The 24699-nt window shown below is 42.2% G+C and overlaps 1 protein-coding gene across 3 annotated transcripts in view; it reads left to right on the top strand.

Annotated features, from left to right (window-relative positions):
- The window catches only part of MAST2 (microtubule associated serine/threonine kinase 2), a gene marked incomplete at both ends in the record, with an annotated part of 181261 nt that overhangs the window by 125728 nt on the left and 30834 nt on the right, over nt 1-24699 (top strand). For 2 of the 3 annotated variants that reach the window (XM_080690730.1, XM_080690731.1), the window contains 5 exons: nt 10225-10296; nt 13559-13579; nt 16036-16114; nt 21707-21861; nt 23411-23486. In XM_080690730.1, the coding sequence (XP_080546856.1) occupies nt 10225-10296; nt 13559-13579; nt 16036-16114; nt 21707-21861; nt 23411-23486 (403 nt within the window). The remainder of the gene's footprint in view (nt 1-10224; nt 10297-13558; nt 13580-16035; nt 16115-21706; nt 21862-23410; nt 23487-24699) is intronic. The other variant, XM_080690732.1, reaches the window with a different exon arrangement.

Genomic DNA, 24699 nt, shown 5'->3' on the forward strand with positions numbered 1-24699 from the left:
CATTGGGAGAAGGGTCTTATATCAAATACTATGGTCATATTAGAAGTTAGCACCAAGAGCATGGGGTTTCCAGGGAATTGAAAACAAATCTGACAATTATTTTTATTTTTAGTTTTTTAATTATATTATTATTATTATTATTAGTAGTAGTAGTAGTAGTAGTACTGGGGTTCCTGGAAGCCCTTCTACCTCCGGGATACACTCACACGGGCTACACTTCCAGACCTATTTTTTAACTTTTTTATGTGGAAACAGGGTCTCTTAAGCCAGCGAGGCTGGCTCCGAACCAGCGCGATCCTCCTGTCTCTACCTCCCAAGCGCGGGGATTACAAGCGTGCGCCACCATGCCCATATATTTTTTTAAATTTTTTATTGGTAAGATTTTTTTTAATTTTATTTTATTTAGTGTACTGGGTATTAAATCCAGAGGCATTATACCTTCCCAGCCAGATTTGTTGTTTTTTTTAAATTTCTGATTTGGAAACAGGGTCTCACTTAGGTTGATAAGAGTTTCACTACTTGCTGAGACTGTCCTCAAACCTGCAATCCTATTTTAGCTCCCCAAATACTAGGATTACAGGTGTGAACTACCAAGTGTGGCTCTAAATCTGATCTTTAAAGCAAAGCTTTTGTTGTGCTTAAGTGCTTTTTGCCAAAAAATTGACTGGGTTCTGGACTGAGTCAAATAATTCCTGCCCTCCCACTTTGTAAAAACTCAGCATACATCTGACCTGATCTTTTGATCATATAGAAATAAATTTAGCTTGTTTAGACTTTGCACAGAGTTTCACCACTGTAATGTGAGTACTGGGCAGTAATTACTACTGGCTGTTCCTCTCTTAGATGATTATCTCTTTATTTAGTTTCCTGGCAGTCAGAGTCTAGGACTGAATCTTTCTTACTCAAGTGACTTTGATTGAGAACACCACCTGGCCTTTTCAGCCTGCTGGGGTCTATGGACTGCAACTCTTTTGAGTTAATATGTATAATATGCTTAGTACTTCATAAATGTCATTCATCATTCATAAATCATCTTTCATCATTGTCACCTTACAACAAATCACTGCAGAAAATTCAAGGGAAAGAATTGACATAAAAGCCTAATCTGTGGCCATAGACTATATTTAAAACAGCTGTTGAGAAAAGTAGCACTGAGCCAGATATGGTGGCTCATGCTTGTAATACCCGTACTAGGAGACTGAGACACAAGGATTGCAGGTTCAAGGCCAGCCTTAGCAATTTAGTGAGACTCTTTTTAACTTTGTGTGTGGTACTGGGGATTGAACCCAAGGGCAATCTACCTCTAAGCTATACCTTATCCATATCTTATTTTTTATTTTGATACAGGGTCTCACTTAGTTGCTGAGGGCCTACTTAATTGCTGAGACTGGCCTCAAACCTGTGATCTTCCTATCAGTCTTCCAAATACTGGTTTTACAAGTGTGCCAATCACTCCTGGCCTAACTTCACTTTAAGTCTTGAATCTACTGAATACTATGAGGCTGTTAATTTGAAAGTAGGTTTATTTATTCCATGTAGCTCATTTCAGTTTTTTTTTTTTTTTTTTTTTTTTTTTTGGTGGTGGTACTGGGTACTGGAGGTGGAACCCAGGGAATTCTACATCTGAGCTACACCCAAGCCCTATTTTTAATTCTTTATTTTGAAACAGGGTCTCACTGAGTTCCAAAGGGCCTTACTAAATAGCTGAGGCTGTTTGTGAACCACAGTCCTCTGGTCTCAGACTCCCAAATGCTGGGATTATAAGCGTGAGCCACCATGCCCAGCTTTCCTTAGCCCTTCTGAAAATGGAAAATTTCTAGTTTTTTTTTTTTGTTTGTTTGCTTTATTGTAACAGTTTTGTAGTGCTGATGCTCAAACCCAGGACATGGCACTTGTAAGTAAAGTGTTCTACCACTGAGTAATCCCCAAAGTCCCTAGTTTTTATTTATTTTTTAATAAGCTTTGTCTTTTAGAGTATTTTTATGTTCACAGATAAACTGAAGAAGGGCCGACCATGGTTGTTCAGGTCTTTAACTTTTCTGTCTCAACCTTCCAAATTCTATGATTAGAGGGCAGACTCCAACTTAGCAAGACTCCATTTCAAAATAAAAAATAATAGACGGGCGTGGTGATGCACACTTGTAATCCCAGCATTTGGGAGGCTGAAATAGGAGGATCACAGTTTGAGGACAGCCTCAGCTACTACTTAGTGAGGCCCTTTGCAGCTCAGTGAGACCCTGTTTTGAAATAAAGAGTAAAGCCAGGTGTGGTGACGCACGCTTGTAATCCCCATGCTTGGGAGGTGGAGACAGGAGGATCGCGCAGGTTCGAAGCCAGCCGTGCTGGCTTAAGAGACCCTGTTTCTAAATAAAAAAGTATAAAATAGGTCTGGGAGTGTAGCCCGGAGGTAGAAGGGCTTCCAGGAACCCCAGTACCACACACACACACACAAAGAATTATTTAAAAAAAAGAAGGCTGGGGTGTAACTCAGAGTTGAAATGTCCCTGGGTTTCATCCCCAGCACTTCAAAAATGAATGAATGAATGAATGAATGAATAAATAAATAAATAAATAAATAAATAAATAATAACTAAAAAGTGCTAGGAATGTAGCTTGGAGTAAGAGCTCCCCTGGGTTCAATTCCCAGTATTTAAAAAAAAATTTTTTTTAAAGAAGGTATAGAAACATACTATATGTCTCCTGCCCCACTCATGCATAGACTCCCCATTATCAATATTCCCTACCAGAATGGTAAATTTGTTAAAACCGATGAGTTCACAACAGCTTATCATTATCACTCAGCAGTTTATATTAGCGTTTGCTATTAGTGGTATACAAGCTGTTGTTTAGACAATGTTTGAAGTTGTGTTTCCTTCCTTCCTTCCTTCCTTCCTTCCTTCCTTCCTTCCTTCCTTCCTTTCTTTCTTTCCTTCTTTTTTTTTTTTTTTTTTCCCCCCAGTATTGGGGATGGAACCCAGGGCAATTCTGCCTCCTAGCTATATCCCCAGCCCCATTTTTTTATTCTTTTTTTTTTTTTTGACACTTTAGAAACTTTATTTTTATTTCATTTTTTGTGCAGTGGGGATTGAGCCCAGGGGCATTCTACCTCCAAGCTACTCCTCCAGCTTTTTGTTTTGTTTTGTTTTGAAACAGGGTCTCACTAGGTTGCTGAGAGGCTTACTAAGTTGCTCAAACTAGCCATGAACCTGTGATCCTCCTGTCTTAGTCTCCCAAAGTACTAGGATTATAGGTATGTGCCACCACACCCTTTATTCTTTATTTTGAAACAGGTTCTCACTGAGTTGCAAAGGGCCTCACTAAGTATCTGAGGCTGTTTGCAAACTGTGATCCTCCTTTTTCAGCCTGACAATCATTTCAGTGGGAGTTTCTGCCTCTAAGTTTTTGATCCAGGAAATTCTGATTATCTGTATCTATCTCTCTTGTCTCTTGAGTTTGGAGAACAGTGGTTTTTCTTGTAATCTCACTTTGCTGACAGATCTAAGAAGAGCTTTCTTTTTTCTCTTCAGTTTTTTACTTGTTAGGACAGAATGGCAATACCAAAACTCTTTAAATACCAAACCAGACTAGAAACTGGAATTAGTTTATTTTTATTATCTGGAAAATATTTCATTTAAAAATTCTACCACATTTTTTTTTTTTTTTAATTGGTGGTACTAGGATTCCTGGAAACCCTTCTCTGGGATATACTCCCAGACGTATTTTATATTTTTATTTTGGAAACAGGGTCTCTTAAGCCAGCAAAGCTGGCTTCGAACTTGCACTATCCTCCTGTCTCCGCCTCCCAAGCGCGGGGCGTGGGGATTACAAGTGTGCGCTACCAGGCCTGGCATTCTACCACAATTTACATACTCATTTTTCATTGATGTTCATCTGGGTCTCATTGGGAGACATAAACCATAAAGTGATTCAAGCAAGCAAAGCCATAGAACTGAAAGAGAGTACTCAGGGAAGAGCACACTTGGGAGGTGGAGTCTCTAGGCTGGATTCAGACCTCTTATATGCCATACATAGAGGAGACTATGCAGTTGCTGCCCATTGATGGGAAAATGTTCCCTGGTTTTCCAGGGCCAGAGCTGGTCCCTAGCCCTGAGGCAATCAGGAGGAAGCCATCTGGAACACAGACAAGTCATAGCCAGTGGTTAAGCCTGCAGAAAAGGTGGGCAACTGTTGTGAGAGAGAGACCTGGAGCACACTGTACCCAAAGGAAGAATGTAGAAACAAACCCTGGGGTACTGGAGGTGTAGCAAGCAATCAGTGGTAGTTGGGGCACTTGTGTGGGCAAGCCTGGAGCACACAGTGTCCTCGCAGATAGGGTTGTGGAAAGGTGATCGCCAGGTTGGGCAGGGCTGCAAGATTGTTGGCATGTGATTGGAGCAGAGCACTATTACATGTCCTCATTCCCACATACTGAAGATGGTACAGTTGTGGAATTAGTCCCTAGAGCTGCCTCTTCTGCAGTGCTCTTCTAGCACCCTCTACTGAGAAAGATTTAAGTGTGCTCACTATAATAGATAAATGCTTAAAGGAATTCTCTTTTTTTTTTTTTTTTTGTGGTACTGGGGTTCCTGGAAGCCCTTCTACCTCCGGGCTACACTCCCAGACCTATTTTTACATTTTCATTTGGAAACAGGGTCTCCTAAGCCAGCGCGCGCGGCTGGCTTTGAACCTGCGCGATCCTCGCGCGGGGATTACAAGCGTGCGCCACCACGCCCGACAGGAATTCTCTCTTTTTAAGGTAGGTATTGAAGGATGAATTTAGAACTGAGCTACATTAAATTGATAATGAATGCAGATATTTAGGTTGTTTTCAGCTTTTCACTTTTATAGCCAATGCTATAACAGATATCCTTTCTTGTATTCCGTGTGTGTGTGTGTGTGTGTGTGTGTGTGTGTGTGTGTACACAAAGACCTTTTCTAGGATTTTTTTAAATTTTTAAATTTTTTTTTTGCAATACTGGGGATGGAACCCAGAGGCATTCTACCTCTGAGTTACACTCCCAGTCCTACTTTTGAGTATTTTTATTTTTTTGAAACAAGGTCTCACTGAGTTGCAAAGGGCCTCACTAAGTAGCTGAGACTGTCCACGAACTGCGATCCTCCAGTCTCTGCCTCCCAAATGCTGGTTTACAAGTATGTGCCACCATGCCCAGCTGCTAGGATTTATATGTAGGCATGGGGTTGCTGATTTTGAATATACTATACAAATTTTTAAGAATAAGCCAGGCGTGGTGGTGCATGCTTGTAATCCCAGTATTCAGGAGGCTGAGACCAGAGCATTGCGGTTTGCGGACAGCCTCAACTATTTAGTGAGGCCCTCCACAATTTAGTGAGACCCTGTTTCAAAATAAAGAATAAAAAGGCTGGGTGTGCCACGCGTGGTGGTGCACACTAGTAATTCCTGCCCCTGTGCTTGGGAGGCTGAGACAGGAGGATCACACAGGTTCAAAGCCAGCCTCAGCTACTTAGTGAGGCTCTCACTCAGCAACTTGGTGAGACCCTGTTTCCGAATAAAATATAAAATAGGTCTGTGAGTATAGCCCAGAGGTAGAATGCCTCTGGGTTCCACTTCTAGTACCACCAAAAAAAAAAAAAAAAAAAAAAGGCTGGGCGTGGTGGCACATACTTGTAATCCCAGCATTTGGGAGGCTGAGACTGGAGGATTGCAGTTTGCCCCTGGGTTCCATACCCAATACCGCAAAAAAAATTTTTTAAGAGAATTTTTTCTTCTTATGAGGGCATTTTAGCTTCTGAGGAAGGCAGAGTCAGTCTATTGGTATTTGCTCAACATTTTTATCTTTTATGCTGTTTATTAATTTCATTTCTTTTTCTGGTACTGAGAATTGAACCCAGGGGTATCCTACCTCTGAGCTACATCCCCTGCCCTATTTTATTTTTTATACTTTTATTGGTACATTGTAGTCTTAAAGTCTCAATGTTATAATGTAGTAAATAAGCCAAGCCTGGTGGCACATGCTTGTAATCCCAGCATTTGGGAGGCTGAGACTGGAGGATCCGCATTTGCAGACAGCCTCAGCTACTTAATGAGGCCTGTTGCAACTCAGTGAGACCCTGTTTCAAAATAAAGAATAAAAAATTGGGCTGGGGGTATAGCTCAGAGGTGGAATGCCCCTGGGTTCCATCCCCAGTACCGAAAAAAAAAAAAATTAGTGCATAGTGATAGCAGTAGATGAATTCTCCTCCCAGCTCCCTTCCCGCTCCCCACCTTCCCCAGACTTGATACTGAGATTGGCATTGATATTCTCACATATGTACATAATGTTCATGGAAGTGTTTCCTTTATTCTTACTTTTCCCCATTCTCCCCTAGATTACCTCCCTTGTTCTACTGGGGCATCTCCTTCATTATCTAAAGTCCCTCTTGGACCCCAGTGTGGTGGCACACATTTGTAATCCCAGTACTTGGGAGGCTGAGACAGGAGGATCGCAGGTTCACGGCCAGCCTCATCATGCTGGCCTTATACCTGGAATCCTCCTTTCTCTGCCTCCCAAGTAATGCTGGAATTGCAAGTGCCCAGCTTCTGATTTTTTTTCTTTTTTCTTTTTGGCGGTACTGGGGTTCCTGGAAACCCTTCTACCTCAGGGTTACATTCCCAGACCTATATTTATATATTTTTTATTTGGAAACAGGGTCTCTTAATCCAGCGAGGCTGGCTTTGAACCAGCACGATCTTCCTGTCTCCGCCTCCCAAACACGGGGATTACAAGTGTGTGCCACCATGCCGGACAGCTTCTGATTCTTTAAAGTACATATGCTTCTGGTTTAGCCTCTTGGATGCACTATGCAGAAGTAGATGTGCAAGTCTGAACTAGGAGTCCTGTTTCTCTCGGAAAAATATTTGAGCATTTGGTTGTAACATCTTCACTAGATGAGCTCTTTAAGCTTTTGGAAGGTTGGGTTAATTTAACAAGAGATTAGAGCCTTGAGTGACTCTAAGAGGAGAGGAAATGTTAAGTTGCTTTTCAATCTAAAATGGATGTCTGAGAGAATATAGCGGACTTCCGGGAAGATGGCGATGGAGGAAAGCGGGGCTTACGAGCCCCGCTAACAACGAATCTCTATTACCACAAAATCAGCGCCTTTCATAGCCAGAAAACATCAGCAGAGAAACAAAAAATGTAATTACAAGGGACAGAGAAAAAGAGGCCTGGAAAAATGAGGCACCAGAAAGAAATAATACCGCAGTGCTGCAGCCGGAGCCGCAGCGTGGAAGAGCGCGGGCGCCATCTTTTCTTGCAGCACCAGGCCCCAGAGAGGAGGGGAACTCAGAACGGAGCCCAGAGCCACAGAGGAGACACGCCGGCCTCACGGCCAAGGACGTGGCAGCAGTGCCTTACTGCCGGCGGCAGCGGCAATTTCACCGGACGGCACCAGACCAACGCATTCAATAGCCCACCAGGCTCCAGAGAGGAGCAGCGGACAGTGAGCCGAGGTGAGCCACTGCGGAGCAGCCGGGAGGAATTCAGCAGATTTCTCGGTGCAGGGAGCATCTAAAGCTCCCAGGAACTGGGCTCAGCACACCCTGCAGGGACTCAGAGCGGAGTTCAAAAACAGAAAAGAAATACTCCAGCTTTGCGGCTGAGGGCATGGCAGCGGTGCCATATTGCCACCAGCGGCAGCGGCAGCGAATTCACCGAGTCCACCACAGCTCCATCTGCGTACTCAACAACGGTGAGTCAAATTGCGGGCCCTGGAGGAGAAATCCCAGTACTGTACTACCAGAGATTTGACCCAGTGGGGGAGTGGCGGTGGCAGAGATATCACACTATAGGAGAACGTCCAACCTGGCACCCCCCATGGTCTAAAGCAGCTTCGATTGACTCCCTGGGTCTGAGACTCTGTGATACAACCCAGTACAGGAGTAGTGGGGACTGAGATACCACAGACTCGAGATCCAGAGTACCTTAAGTGAAGTCGTAGTGACCCAAAGGAAGAACCCAGAGAAGGCACAAACTTCCAAAATCATGGGAAAGAGAAATAACAATGAAGCAATGAATGCCCACAACCCCACAACATCAGAACCTGATAAAACAGAAATTCAGAGATTTCTAGAAGATCAAATCAGAAAAATAACTGTAGAAATAATAGAGGTGTTTCGAAAAGAATTCAGAGAGAGTCAAAAAGAGATAAAGGATGCAATTAATGAAGTAAAGGCCTCAATTCAAAGTACAAACAACCGACTAGACCACATGGAGAATAGAATCTTGATCTTAGAAGAAGATCATTCAAAAAATGAACGCATAGTTTCTAATTTAGAAAAAAAAATCCGACAGCAGGAATCTGACATTGAAGAAATATGGGCCCATTTTAAGAGAGCTAACCCAAGAATAATTGGAATAGAGGAGGGAAAAGAAGGTAAAACCAAAGGGATAAGTAATATCTTCAAAGAAATAATAGCAGAAAATTTTCCAAACGTAGAGCAAGAGGTCAATACACAGGTCCAGGAAACTTATAGAACTCCCTTTAGACAGGATTGGAGAAGAGGATCCCCACGCCACATAATTGTCAAAATGACCAATGTGGAAGCCAAGCAGAGAATCTTAAAGGCAACAAAAACAAAGGGCCAAGTGACATTCAGAGTCAAACCAATTAGAATCACTCCAGACTTCCCAAACCAAGTCATGAAAGCCAGAAAGGCTTGGAGTAACATATTCCAAACTCTGAAAGAAAACAACTTCCAGCCAAAAAATTTCTACCCAGCAAAACTTTCTATCAAATTAGATGGGAAATAAGAAGCTTCCACGACAAACAGAAACTGAAGGAATTTATGTCTTCAAAACCAGCGCTAGAGAAAATACTCAAAGAGATTAACTACAAAGAAGAAATAGGTAACACACACCAGAACCAGAGAAACAAGATTTTCCATCCAACAGACAACTAAAATTGGTTATCTGTAGAGATTCGTTATTTATGTTAGTCTTTTACCTATCTCTAAATTGTATTGTTTGCTTTTATTGTTACTAATTTTTAGGATTTCTAGTTGAAATATTAATATACCTTCAGATATAGCATTTGGAAATATTTTCCCATTTTATCAGTAACTTTTAACTCTGTTTACAGTGTCTTTGGATATACAATATTTTTTTTATTTTTTAGGGAGTTTGTTTACCCTTCTGTTGCCTGTGCCATTGAAATCATATCCAAGAAATCACTGCCAATTTCAATGTTGTGAGGTTTTATGACCCAGATTTTCTTCTAAAAGTTTATAGTATTAAGATTTATATTTAGGTCTTTTATCTATTTTGAGTTAATATTTGTATATGGTGGTAGGTAAGGGTCCAATTTTATTCTTTTCCATGTAATTATTATTTTTCAACAATATTAAGTTAAAAGATTATTATTTCCTTCACCGAATGTTCATGGAAACCTTGTCAAAAATAACTTGACAATATATGGAAGAATTTATCTCTAGGCTTTTATTTAACACCAATGGTTTCTATATCTGCCTTTATAACAGTACTACACTGTTTCAATTATTGTAGCTTTATATGGTTTGAAATCAGAAAATATACATCTTCTAGCATTGTTCTTTTTCAAGATCGTTTTGGGTATCTAGAGTCCATATTCCATATTAGGATAGATTTTTTTGTGAAAAATAAATAAATACATATATGATAGTTTCACCTTAAAAAAGAAAAAGGAAGAAATATTCTCTGGTAAGAAAGAAAGCAAAAAGAAATATTGAAATGTTATCTTTAAGTCATCAAAAGCTTGGTATCAGACAAATGAAACTGTTATGTGAGATTATCAATGTTAATATTGGATAAATTGCTATAATACTAGATGTCAACCACTAAGCTAAGCATGGGAAGGAGGGATGGGGAGAGAACGGGGTGGGGATCGGGTAGGGGCTAACTGGGTGATGTGTGCATGTATTTCTACAAAAGTATTATTTTTATCCCATTATGATGTATGAATATAGTGTACCAATAAAAAAATTTAAAAAAGGATAAAAAATAAATAAAATGGATGTCTGAAAGATATGGTTTGCTATATGCACCATGGAAACAAAGGAGAAAACCTCTGGACTGCCAAATTTTTACAGAGAGAATTATAAACTGGTGGTAGCTTGAGAAAATAACCATGTAGGCTAATTGCCAGTGCTAAAAGATTTCTTTCCTGAAGGTCATGTCATCCTTCAGAAGGAAACCTCACAGAGGGTTTCTTTTCTCCATCTACAGGTAGCAGTCCTTTGGACAGCCCCCGGAATTTCTCTCCAAATGCACCTGCTCACTTTTCCTTTGTTCCTGCCCGTAGGTAAGTTGCTAGAAAACCTTTTTTGTGACTAATACATGCAGTACTTGCATGAATGTTAGTTGAACATCAGAGTTCTTCTTTAAGTCAGTGCACTTTCAAGTGGGTTACCATGAGCTACCAGCCATCAAAACTCCTTTCCTGTGTTCCTCTTCCAGATCATAATCATTTTGTTTGAGTTTTGCTTTCCTAAGAGGTTTATGTACTTATATTGGAATTGGAGAGTAGATCTAAGAAGTGGATTTATTTTTATAATCCTAAGCACAAGTCCCTGTTCCTAAGCACTTACCCCCATTGATAGCTATCCTAGGGTGATTGATGAGAAAATTGGCTATTCTTCCTGGAGGACCCCAAAATGTATTCATATTGTTTAACCCAGCTAGTTCCAATTGACTGGAAAACCCTGATATATCTCTCTGAGCTTTTGAGCAGCAGGCCAGTGTGTGGACATTGAAAGACTACATGGTCATCCAGTAACCTCCCATGGCACATACAGAGCTATGTTTATTCTCCTCCTCCCAATTCTTTCTTCTCTGAATGTGATATAAACCTGACTTTGGCCCATGGTGGCCATCCTGACAGCACCACCTGGCCCCTGGAGAAGTCCAAGCTGACAGAATCCATCCAAACTGTACGTCAAGGCTCCACACATACACATGGTTCCAGTTCAAGAAGATTCTTTTGTAAGATTCTTTGTTGATAGAGTTCAGTTAAAAAAAAAATTAGTTTCAATTTTTTTCTTAGAGTCAGTCAGTTTTTAGTAATAAGACTTCCAGAAAAATTATGGCTCCTGATTTAAAATAGTTAATGGATGAGGAGACTAATACACCTGAGATAAGAGCAGTTTTAGTATTTAGACCTTTCTCTTTCTCCCTCTCTTCCTTCCTCTCTCCGCTTCACCTCCCCCCCCCCTCTCTTTTTCTTTCTCTTTTTCTTTCTTCCAGGGGCATTCTACTTTTTTTTTTTTTTTTTTTTTGCGGGTCTAGGGATGGAACCCCAGAGGCATTTGACCTCTGAGCTAAGTCCCCTGCCCTATTTTTTATTCTTTATTTTGAAACAGGGTCTCACTAAGTTGCAGAGAGCCTCACTAAGTAGCTGAGGCTGTCCGCGAACTGTGATCCTCCAGTCTCAGCCTCCCGAATGCTGTGATTACAAGCGTGCACCACCACGCCCAGGCCTGGCATTCTACTTTTTTTTTTTTTTTTTTTTTATTGCGGGTCTGGGGATGGAACTCAGGGGCATTCCACCTCCGAGCTATACCCCCTGCCCTATTTTTTATTCTTTATTTTGAAACCAGGTCTCACTGAGTTGCAGAGGGCCTTACTGTCTACTAACTGCGTTCCTTAGGTCTCAGCCTCCAGAATGCTGAGATTACAAGCATGTGCCACCATGCCCGGCTTGGCATTCTACTTTTGAACCACAACCCAATCCTCTATGTTTTTTTTTAATAGATTCTCTCTAAGTTACTGAGGCTGGCTTCAAACATGGCCTCCTAAGTACGGGGATTACAAGCATGTACCACCATGCCCAGCTAGACTATTTTTTTTTTTTTTTTTTTTTTTTGGTGGTACTGGGGGTGGAACCCAGAGGCTTTCTACCTCCGGGCTATACTCCCAGACCTTTTTTTTTTTTAAATATATTTTATTTGGAAACAGAGTCTTACTAAGTTGCTGGAAGCCTAACTGAGTAGCTGAGGCTGGCTTCGAACCTGTGCGATCCTCCTGTCTCAGTCTCCCAAGCACGGGGATTACAAGTGTGCGCCACCACGCCCGGCCCAGCTAGACTATTTTTAAAAGGGCATAACCAGCTGGGCTGGGGGTGTAGTTCAGAGGTAGAACACCCTGGGTTCAATATCCAGTACCACAAAAGAAAAAATCAAAAAAAGAAATAATCAAAAAAACAACAACAGACTACTAGAAACAGCATTTATTCACTATTTAAATGACACCCTATAATAAGTATGTCCCCCACATTTCCAGGATTTGTGTAGCTGAAAAGAATGTGAACAGGTGGGGAGAAGTTTGATGGCTGACTTAGTTCCCCTCCTGACCCAGTTACCTTATTCAAAAGAAATCTCATCCAGGTTTGTTCTGTGGACTCATCTCTCCTGCCCTAAGTAACTTCTAGTTTGTTAACCAAGGATTTAAGTAGGGTCGCTTATAGTATAACAGCCTGCTGTATTTGTTTTTCCACACCATCTAAAAAGACTTCTCTCAGATCTCCTCCCTGAACTATGTGTGAATTGTAGCCACAGATTAAATATAAACTGGGACAGTGGAACCTGTGACCAGATCCACATAGGTGGCATTGGGTTATTTTTATTCTTTTCATAAATATTTACTTAGAACTGACCTTGGGCCGGGCACTATACAACCATGCTTAGTTATATGGGGTTACAAAAATAGGTATTGTCCCTACTTTCTTGAAATGTATAGTCTTACTAGACAGAGTCTATGTACTTGTTTTCTTTGTAAGAAATGCTGTTCCACCGGGTGTAGTGGCGCATGCTTGTAATCCCCGCGCTTGGGAGGCAGAGACAGGAGGATCGCGCAGGTTCGAAGCCAGCGGTGCGCGCTGGCTTAGGAGACCCTGTTTCCAAATAAAAATGTAAAAATAGGTCTGGGAGTGTAGCCTGGAGGTAGAAGGGCTTCCAGGAACCCCAGTACCACCCAAAAAAAAAAAAAAATGCTGTTCCCTTGGAGCTTTTTGTCATTCATATCTCGCCTGTGTGAGGACACAGGTGTACAGACTATCCCAGGTAGAGGGAATAACAGGTTCCATTGATGCCCTTATATCATCTTCATTTAGGCTTCTGGATTAGGAACAACCAGGAGGCTCTGGGGCTTGGTATTACCACTGACACTCAGATAGGTCTGTGCTGGGAGGTATGATTGAATCATATACATGGAACATAGAACCCTGTGCTGTCCTCTTATGGAACACAGTAGGAAAAATTGCTAGTTATTGATTGGGTGGGGAGGAATGCCTCATCCCTGCCAAAGGTGATATCAGATATTATTGGTGTCTGGTTACAGAGGTCAGTCTAGAGCCCTGCAGGTTCATATTGGTTTGGAATATTATATACAAGACAGATTTAATGAGATGCTAAGGATCAGTCCATCAGTCTTACAACTTCACTTCAGCTACTATTCATCCATAAAGAAAAGATTTGCATCTTCCAAGCTAGACTAAATACCAGGGGTCAAACAGGTCACTCTCTCTGTTCCCTTTGGTTCTCACTATAATGTATGTCTTTTCACTGCAGCCATGGCCACAGAACAGACAGGTAATCATGGGTATGATGGGGATAGGGGCTGGGCTGCTGCTATGCATGGCCAAACAGTATGGCTTGCGATTTTGTGCTTGGTAAGAGAACTGGTTATGATGATTCTTCTCTGACTGTGGGTATGAACATTGGTCCTTTCATATCTAGCAATGAGGCCTTTACAGGATTTCCCTGCTACCTGCTGGAACCAAGGCTTCGAGCTCATATGCATGGAGCCAGGAACTGCTAAATTGTCCCAAGCTCCTGAGCCTAGGGACAAGTCACCACATTCTTACAACTTACCTCAATCTGCCAGTGAGGAAGCCAGGCAGGGAAAATAGAGATTTCCTTTGATGGTTTTTTTTTTTTTTTCTTTTTTTTTTCTTTTTGGAGGTAGGAATGTACAGGGGCTGGAACCCAGAGGCATTCTACCTCTGAGCTACACTCTCAGTCTTATTTTAATTTTGGTCTAGAAACAGGGTCTCACTAAGTGCTGAGGGCCTCACTAAATTGTTGAGGCTGTCCTTGAACCTGTGATCCTCCTGTCTCAGTACTGGGATTGCAAGCATGTGCCTCCATGCCTGGCCCTTCTAACTTTTTTTGAAACAAGACCTTGCTAAGTTTCTGAGGCAGGCCTGGAATTTGCTATCTTTCTATCAGCATATCAAGTACTGGTATTACAGGTGTGTACCCATGCACCAGAATCTGTGGATGCATGCATTAAAGTGGTTGCTATGGATTTAGCTACTTTTATCTAAAGAATTGAAAATCACATTTGAACAAGTATAACAAGGCTAGAAAAACAAGGGCTTATGAAATCTATCTCTGTGTTACACTTGTCTCATCTTCCTGGGCTGTTTTTCTAGAATTGAATGACTCTTCTGTAGAGCCAGGTCCCAGTAAAGAGGTCAGAGAGAACATCATGTTTTAGCACCCTCCTGGATATTTCTTTACATTAGAGATGAGGTTCCAGCAGAGTTCTAATTTACATGTGCTGGCTGCCTAAGTGGCATGAAGTTTGAGTCATGTGCATGTGGTATGGAATCTTGGGCTCTTCCCTTACAGAGCCTAGTAGAAAAGCTGCTCTGTATTGGTGAAGGTAAGGAAGAGTGTTTCAAAAGGAGAAGCCTTACCAAGATTTATTTCTCTCTTCATCTTCCTCCTTTCCCCTAATCTCTGCCATAACTACAAAGCCTTGAGCAAGTTGTCTAAATTCTGAGTCTTAAAATTTTCTATGTAAATTGTAATAAGAACTTCTAACGATTCTCCATTGCTAAAGTTCTAAGATTCTGAAAAGAGCGGCAAAAAAATATTTCTCCAACCTCAGTAAGCTATACGCCCCAAGCTCTACAGAAAAGAATACTTTATGCCATATCCCACAGTCCAGACAAAGAATCACATATCCATATTATAAAAGCTTCAAATCAGATACCTGCTTAATCTTTCTCTGCTGCAGTAAAGCATGTAACTATTTTTTGTCTGTTTTTGTTGTTGTTATATTTCTTTTTCGGTTTGGTACTAGAGATTAAACCCAGGGGGCATTCTACCTCTGAACTACACCCTCAGCCTTTATTATTTTTTCATTTTGAAACAGATTCTCACTAACTTTTTGAGAATCTTATAAAGTTTCTGAGGCTGGCCCCGAACCTGTGATCCTCCTGTCTCAGCCACCCAAGTACTAGGATTACAGGCATGTACCACCATGTCCAGCTTAGGGCATACTTTTGAATCCTCCCCAAAAGAGTCATATACAGCCAAAGATATGCCACCTCCATTATAGTCATTCTCTGGCAAATATTCTCAAAGACTGATTTCATTGGTCCTAATGGATCCTAAGCAGCCTATAAGTATTTGTCATCAACTGATGTTCAGTTCAGACCCAGATGGTGACATACTTCTTCCTGACTGCCAACCCAGTGACCTGGAAAGACCGAAGAGCCCTTCACATGGATTCTTCAACAATGGAAATAAAGCCAAGCAAGTGGTATATGTCTGTAGTCCCAGCTACTCTAGAGGCTGAGGCAGGAGGATTACTTGGGTCTAGGAGTTCAAGGCCATCCTGGGCAACATAGGGAAACCTTATCTCAAGGAGGGCAGGGGGTGGGGAGTAGAGCTACATTTCAGTAGAAGTTCTGTCTTTGTGATGATTCCTTTAGCTAGAGTCCTCTGTCATTGCTTCTTTGAAAGTAAGTTGAAAGTATGAAAATATTTTTTCTAAATCCACATTAATATATGAGATGCTTTTATTCAAAACCGTGGACTCTTTTATAGCCTCAAGTGTCTACTTCTACAGTGGATAAAAAGATAATAGGCCCATGTAGGAGAGATATGAGAGCATGTGTTTGACTGAACAATACTATTTTGAATCAAGGAGGAGCCCACCTGTTAATCGACTGCCCCCAAATGCTGACAGAGACATGTCCTGGGCTCAGAGTGGGAACCTGTGGGAACTGCCTAATATTCTTTTTCTTACATAGGACTGATGGACGGCGCTGGTCTTTGGCCTCTTTGCCTTCTTCAGGCTATGGGACCAACACTCCTAGCTCCACTGTCTCAGTGAGTAATTAAATCTGTAGCCATCCTGACCCCTACAGATTGTTAATCTCCATTCAGTGCTACAAAATGTGTCTTAACTATTCCTCCAATGTCAAATTCAAACAGGTTGTTTGGAGATAGGGCTGAGTGGGGCCGAAGGCTGGTGACTTTTTTTTTTTTTTTTTTTTTTTTTTGTGGTACTGGGGATGGGACCCAGGGGCATTCTGCCTCTGAGCTACACCCCCAGCCCTATTTTTATTCTTTATTTTGAAACAGAGTCTCACTGAGTTGCAAAGAGCCTCACTAAGTAGTCTGTTTTTTTCTGGTGGAACCATAGGAGGGATTGAGGATGACTTCTGCTTTGCCAGTGAGGTTGGGGCATGGAAGGTTCTATGCATGGTTCCCATTGGCACCCAACCATTCTCTAGAACTATAATCAAGAGCAGGACCCCCCCTCCCATATATTCTAAAGCCTTGGCAGACTTTCCTCCTACTCCTTCACCATTTCCATTCAAAAATGGAGGGAAGAGAGAGTATTATTTGATATCCAAGTATGATGTGTATCAACAAAAGACTGGGCCTGGGACATTCGACCTCCAAGCTACACTCCCTGCTGTATTTTTAATTCTTTATTTTGAAAAAGAGTCTCACTAAGTTAACGGAGGGCCTCACTAAGTAGCTGAGGCTGTCCGTGAACCACGATCCTCCGGTCTCAGCCTCCTGAATGCTGGGATTACAAGCGTGCCACCACACCCAGCTTTACAATTTATATTTCTTTCTTTTTTTTTTTTTTTGGTGGTACTGGGGTTCCTGGAAGCCCTTCTACCTCGGGGCTACAGGGCTACACTCCCAGACCTATTTATTTTTACATTTTCATTTTGGAAACAGGGTCTCCTAAGCCAGCGCGCGGCTGGCTTCGAACCTGCGCGATCCTCCTGTCTCCGCCTTTCAAGCGCGGGGATTACAAGCATGCGCCACTACGCCCGGCTACAATTTATATTTCTTTTTGAAAAATTGTATCCTAAAACACAACAGCCATGCTCATTGTTACCATGCACAACTAACACTACAATGAATCCTCTTTTTTGAGTAACATTCAATTAAAGCCAGAATGACTGAGTTGCCAAACTTTACTCTGTAAAGAGTGAAGTAATAGCCAGGTGCAGTGCACACCTGTAATCCTAGTACTTGGGAGAGTGAGACAGGAGGATCGCAGATTTGAGGCCAACCTCAGCTTCAGCAACTTAGTGAGACCCTTAGTAAGGTAGTGAGACTCTGTTTCAAAATAAAAAATGAAAAGGGCTGGGGTGTAGCTTGGAGGTAGAATGCCTCTGGGTTCAACTACCAGTACAAGAAAAAGAGTCAAATAGTGTTTTAGGATTTGGAGGCCATAGACTTGATGACCCTATTCCCATTTCTTCCACTATTCTTCAGGTCTTCTCTGCTCTGTGTATCTATAGTCATGAATCTCATGACAGGCAGGGAAAAGGAATATTATTTAGTTCCCTTGATGTAGATAATTCTTTTTATTTGTGGTACTGGGGATTGAATCCAGGAGCATTTTAACTTCAACCTACCCCAGCCCTTTTTATTGTTTTGTTTTGAATCAGGGTATTGCTAAGATTGATTAGAGTTGCTTACTTGTAATGCTGTCCTTGAACCTTCAATCCTCCTGTCTCAGCATCCCGAATCCTGGGACTATATGTGTGTGCCACCACACTTGGCTAGGTGTGTGTGTGTGTGTGTGTGTGTGTGTGTGTGTGTGTGTGTGTGTGTGTGTGTGTGTGTGTGTGTGTCTAGAGATTGAACCCAGAGGCATCATCCAAGTTACACCCACAGTTCTTCTTTTTGTTGTTGTTGTTGTTTGTGGTACTGGAGATGGAACCCAGGGGCCTTCTACATCTAGGCTACACCCCCAAATCTATTTTTTTTAATATATTTTATTTGGAAACAGGGTCTCACTTAGTTGCTGAGAGCCTCACTAAGTTGCTGAGGCTGGCTTCAAACCTGTGATCCTGCGATCTTCCTGTCTCAGCTTCCCAAGTACTGGGATTATAAGAGTGCACCAGCATCCCTGGCTGCTATTATTATTAAATTAATCCAAAGGTTTTTACTGGTTTTTGACAGTTAAGCTTAAGATCTTTTCCTAATAAATATTCCCTTTTCAGCCGGGTGTGGTGGTGCATGCTTATAATCCCCCCCCGCCCCCACCCCACTTGGGAGGTGGAGACAGGAGGATCGCGCAGGTTCAAAGCCAGCCTCGCTGGTTTAAGAGACCCTGTTTCCAAATAAAAATCTAAAAAATAGGTGTCTGGGATTGTAGCCCGGAGGTAGAAGGGTTTCCAGGAACCCCAGCACCACCAAAATAAATAAATAAATAAGTAAATAAATAAATACTCCTTTTTTTTTTTTTTTTACAATTCTTTATTCAAAGTGAAAATTTTAAAACCGAGGATAGCCGGGCGTGGTGGCAGACGCGTAATCCCTGCACTTGGGAGACAGAGACAGGAGGATCGCGCAGGTTCGAAGCCAGCCGTGCTGGCTTAAGAGACCCTGTTTCCAAATAAAAATATAAAGAGTAGGTCTGGGAGTGTAGCCCGGAAGTAGAAGGGTTTCCAGGAACCCCAGTACCACCACCAAAGGGGAAAAAAAAAAACCGAGGACAAGAGTCATATGTGTCTTCAGTAAATTTAATAGACTCAACCCATTGCTCCATTTTATTGGGATATTGTATATATGTATGTATGTATGTATGTATGTATGTATGTATGTATGTATGTTTTTGCTGGGATTTAAACCCAGGAGTGTTCTACCTCTGAGCTATGCCTTTATCTATTTTAATTGTTTATTTTGTGATACTAGTACTGAACCCCCCCAGGAGCATTCTACCTCTGAGCTATACCCCAAGCACCCCCCCCCAGTACTAGAGATTGAACCCACAGGCATTCTGCTTCCAAGTTACATCCCCAGCCCTATTTTGTATTCTTTATTATTTTTTGTGGTACCAGGGATGGAACCCAGGGACACTGTACCTCCAAGCTATACCCCCAGCTCTAATTTTCAGTCTGTTTTTTTTTTTTTTTTTTTTGTTGGTGGGTCTGGGGATAGAACCCAGGGACATTCGACCTCCAAGCTGCACCCCCTGCCCTGTTTTTTATTCTTTATTTTAAAACAAGGTCTCATCAAGGTGTGGAGGGCCTCACTAAGTAGCTGAGGCTGTCTGTATACCGCAATCCTCTGGTCTCAGCCTTCCTAATGCTGAGATTATAAGCGTGTACCACCACACCTGGCTTAGTCTTTTTATTTTATTATTTATTTATTTATTTATTTGCAGGTCTGGGGATAAAATCCAGAGGCATTTGACCTCCGAGCTACACCCCATGCCTAATTTTTTATTATTTTGAAACAGGGTTTCACTGAGTTGCGGAGGGCCTCACTAAGTAGCTGAGGCTGTCCGGGAACCATGACCCTCCAGTCTCAGCCTCCCAAATGCTGGGATTACAACCCTGCGCCACCACACTTTGTTTGTTTGTTTGTTTGTTTTGGTGGTACTGGGGTTCCTGAAAACCCTTCCTCTGGGCTACACTCCCAGACCTGTTTTTATATTTTTTATTTGGAAACAGGGTCCTTTTAAGCCAGCAAGGCTGGCTTCAAACCTACACGATCCTCCTGTCTCCACCTTCCAAGCGCGGGGATTATGCCTGGCTAGTCTTTTTATTTTTCAAACAGGATCTCACTAAATTGCAGAGGGCCTTCCTAAGTAGCTGAGGCTGGCTGCAAACCTGTGATCCTCTTGTCTCAGCCTCCCAAGTCCTGGGATTACAAGCATGCGCCACCACGCCTGACTACCCCTAGCCCTTTTTGAAAGTTTTTTGTTTGAAACAGAGTCTTGCTAGATTGCTGAGAGTCTTACCAAGTTACTGAGACTGGCCTTAAACCTCTGATCCTTCTGTCTCGTCGTTCCAAGTACTGGGATTATAGGTGTGTGCCATCACGCCTGACTGTTGGAATACAATTTACATTGTCCCAGTGGCTTTATATTAGTTGCATGGAGATTCTTTATTTAGCCTTGATCCAAATTATTTATAAAAATGTGGATACCTTTTACTGCCTGTTTAAAACTTCATATACTATAACATTCTACCAGAGAATCATGCTCTATTAGGTCAAAAAAGTGCTAGCTTTTTACTTGGTGTTGACCTTGTAGCAGCAGAGTTCCCTCTGCATGGTGCTGCAGCTTTAATTCTAAGTAGATTTAGATATTTATTTAAATCTTAGACCCTTGATCAGTTGGTTAGTAGAAATTGGACCAGTGGTGTTAGGCTTGCCTGCTCTCTTAGCCAGTCTAATCAGGTGAAATGGGAGCTCACTGATCCTGGAGTCCTGTGGGTTGCCATGGCATCATCTACCTCTGTGGGCTTCCTGCAGTGCCACTGGCTTACTCCCTGAAATGGTATATTGTGATTGGTAGGCTCTTTGTCAGGAATTTCCAGTCATTAAGCCATGTTTAGAATTCATGACTGTTGAACATGCTTGTAATCCCAGTACTTGGGAGGCTGAGACAGGAGGATTACAGGTTTGTGGCCGGTTTTAGCTACTTAGTGAAACCTTGTTTCAAAATAAAGAATAAAAAATAGGGCTGAGGATATAACTCAGAGGTAAAATGCCCCTGGGTTCCATCCCGGTACCCCCCCCCCCCCCACACACACACACACACACACACACAAATTATGACTCTTTAAATCAAGTCTAGTCTTCAGTTCCAGATTTTTTTTTTTTTTTTTTGTGGCACTGGAGATTGAACCCAGAGGCATTCTACCTTAAAGCCCAATTTTATTTCTTATTGGAAATGGTCTCACTAGGTTGATGAGAGTCTCACTACTTGCTCAAGCTATCCTCAAACCTGCAATCTTCTGTTTCAGCTTCCCAAGTACTGGAATTACAAGCATGTGCCACCATACCTGATCAGGTTTAGATTTAAAAATAATTTTCTTTTTGTGGGACTGTCACTTGCAGTTGGGCATACCTGGAACATTTTCTGAGCTGGGAAGCATGATTTGTTCATCACTTACCATTCCAACTAGCCAGAGGTTTCACTGAAAGCCAAAAAAAAGTCCATGCAAAATAATCTACTTTTTGCCACTGAAGCTCTTTCTGAGTGTTAGGGAGACCTCACACCTTTTGAAGGTCTGGGTTCAGCTCTAGCATTGCTTCCAAAGAACTCTTAATTTCTTAGCTTCATCAGCACTGAGGACTCTGAAGGCCTCATGGTGACCAGAGTCATGTCAAGTCCAGGCTACAGGGAGCCAGGAAAGAAGGATGTTCACTGAGTTGCAGAGGGCCTCACTAAGTAGCTGAGGCTGTCCATGAACCACGATCCTCCAGTCACAGTCTCTCAAATGCTGGGATTACAAGCGTGCACCACCATGCCCAGCTCTTTATTTATTTTTGAAGCAGAGTCTCACTGAGTTGTGAAGAACCTCACTAAGTAGCTGAAGCTGTCCTCGAACCGCTATCCTCCTGTCTTAGCCTCCCAAATGCTGGGATTACAATTGTGCACCACTATGCCCAGCTACACGTCTTTAATAGTGTTTTTAATATTTTTTTCTTTAGTCATCGTGTTCCTCACAAGAAAAGCTTCATCAGTTGCCTTTCCAACCTACACCTGATGAGCTCCACTTTCTGACGAAGCATTTCAGCACAGAGAGTGTGCCTGATGAAGAGGGACGACAGTCCCCAGCCATGCGACCCCGCTCACGCAGCCTCAGGTAAGGAGTGCTCTTACCTACTATCTCAATGCCTGTGGACCTTTGGTTGTTTGCATAACACTGGTCAGAACAAATACCTGTAAAGAGTCAAGATTGTAAATATTTTAGGCTTTACAGGCCATACATCTCTGTCACACCTACTTCACCCTGCTGTTAAAGTATGAAAGCAGCCACAAGCTAACATAGAAGCTTTATTTAGAATATGTGTTAGCAGTAGCAGGCCAAGTTTGATCTATAGACAATGGTTTCTCAACTCCTGGCAGAGTATATTGGCCAACTTCAGTGAGTCAAGTCCAATGATGATGTTCAGTCCCTTTTTGGCTTCAGGTTCAGTCCAGCCCATTACCTCAAGAACTATCTGAAGATGCTGTCAAGTGATCTCTCCCTTTTCCCCTTCAGACTGCATTCAGTAAAAGAGTAAAAGCATCATAAATTCTGATAGTTATCTGGTAATAGAATCATGACCCAGGGTGCATGAGGTAGATCAGCTAGAAAAGCCACAGAGGTGGCTAACTTGGGAAAGGAGCCCAATTAAAAAGCAGAACTAGATGCTCATCCATAGCCAGTCAGAGTGGCAAGTGCCTGTAATCTCAGATACTAGAGAGGTTGAGGCAGGAAGATCACAAGTTCAAAACCAGCCTTGGCAATTTAGTGAGACCCTGTCTCAAAATTAAAAAAAGGGAATTCCATGCAATTTAGAATGCCAGTGCCTCTTCTTCTTTCCCGGAAGAAACCTAGATCTTGGTAGTCTCAGCAACTTACACAGAGTGCAGAGCACCTTTTAGACCAGTTGAGATTAAATGGACCACATCAACACCCAGGAAGTCCTACCATATTCCTCTTAAATACTTGGCCATGTACATCAGTTTAGCAGAGAGAACAGGGCCAACTCCAGGGAGAAAAGCAGAGAGGGAAAGCTTTGAACCCAACCCAGTGAGATTATTTACTAGGACATTAAACCAGGATTGCTTTGTTCACCCCCAGGTCAGAGCCCAAGTTATCTCCATTGTCTGCAGATTGTTTGGAAAAGGAAATAGGTGCATAGTCTTCCTTTGATTGCTTGGGAAGTTGGTTGATTTTATTTGATTCTTAGAGCATGCTAGATTGTATCAAACCCCTCTGGCCAGAGGTACAAATTAAAAGTTTTTTCTAGGGAGGTCTTACTGTGGAGAAGCCACCTATAAGCTTGGGGGTAGACTCTATCTCAGTCTTTTCAGGCCCTGGCAGAAGTCTTTAAGTAGCCAAGTTTCTTAGAGCAGGGTGGTCCTAGCACAAGATGGTACTTTTTTTTTTTTTTTTTTTTAATGATACTGTAGATGGAACCCAAGGGCATTCTACCTCAGAACTACACCCCTAGCCCTATATTATTTTTAATTTAAAATAAATAGGTTGATGAGAGGCTCATTACTTGTTGAGGCTGTCCTTGATCCTGCAATCCTCCTGTTCGGCCTCCCAAGTATTTGGATTACAGGCATGCACCACCATGCCTGGCTTGATGGCATCATTTTTTTAAGTGAAAAGTAACACAGTTTTTTTCTTTCTTATTCAGTCCTGGACGGTCTCCAGTTTCCTTCGACAGTGAAATAATAATGATGAATCATGTGTACAAAGAAAGGTTCCCCAAGGTAAGGGTCCATTTAAATGGAGACAGGTAATACACCATGGATGGCTGCCTCAAGCTGGCCCAGAAAGAATACTGTGAGGTGAGAAAGTGAAGTGCTGTCTCCAGAGATAACCAAGAAGAACAGAAAGGTACCAGAGGAGGAAGAAGATGCAGGCACCAGGCTTCCAGACTGTGTGAGAAGCAAGAGGCAGCAGGGACTATGAGTTTGGGAGCTATACTTTCAGAGCCTGTTTCTTCAAACCCTGGAAGAATAGGTGGCTAGAGAGAAATGTCAAAAAGGTATCCTACCATGTTTTAAAGAGGAAGAAAAGAACTGGAAGCTTGACTTCTCACCATGCACATCAGGAAGAGTCAAGGTCCCCCCATGACATGATCTGCCTTCTGCAGCAACTTCATGTGGTACAGATATTCGTAAGCAACATTTTGACTAGACCCCAGAGAGTATGCAGCCAGAAGGATGCTGGACTGGCAGAAAAAAGGCCAGGTGGAGCAATGGAATAGGAGACAGAGTATTCAGAGTTGCTTACCAACAATGGTATTCACTTTTTTTTTTTTTTTTTTTTTTTTGGTGGTACTGGGAGTGGAACCCAGGGGCTTTTGTACCTCCAGGCTATACTCCCAGACCCATTTTATACTTTATTTGGAAACAGGGTCTCACTAAGTTGCTGAGAGCCTCACTAAGTAACTGAGGCTGGCTTCGAACCTATGCGATCCTCCTGTCTCAGCCTCCCAAGCGCTGTGATTACAAGCATGTGCCACCCTGCCTGGCTTGGTATTCACATTTTCAAACAGAAGAATGTTAGGAAGAAAGGTAGGTTGCTATCCTGAGATGGTTGAGAAATAGCTTTCATTCTTATTAGTGAAATCCAGGAACCTTGTCTGTTGAATTAGAGCCTTGCCTTCCATTTGTTTTTGTGTTTGAACATCATATGCTGTGCTTTCTAACTTGGCCCTGATTCTGCAGAGCACAGCCAGCTCTGGGGAGACTGAGGTTTCCAAGCCTAATTCTCCATCCTTTATCCAGCCCTCCCTGAATCTGTTTGTCTCTATCTGGGGGAGTAGAATGTATGGTTCCTGCTCTTCTGGGATGTCCTACCTCTACAACCAGGTGTAGTCTCCTATATACATGTGATGGCTGTGGGAGATAATTTAAAGACCTTATTCACCCCCCTCCTCTGTGTGTGTGTGTGTGTGTGTGTGTGTGTGTGTGTGTG

This window comes from Muscardinus avellanarius (assembly GCF_963383645.1).
Source record: "Muscardinus avellanarius genome assembly, chromosome: 3".
NCBI lineage: Eukaryota > Metazoa > Chordata > Mammalia > Rodentia > Gliridae > Muscardinus > Muscardinus avellanarius.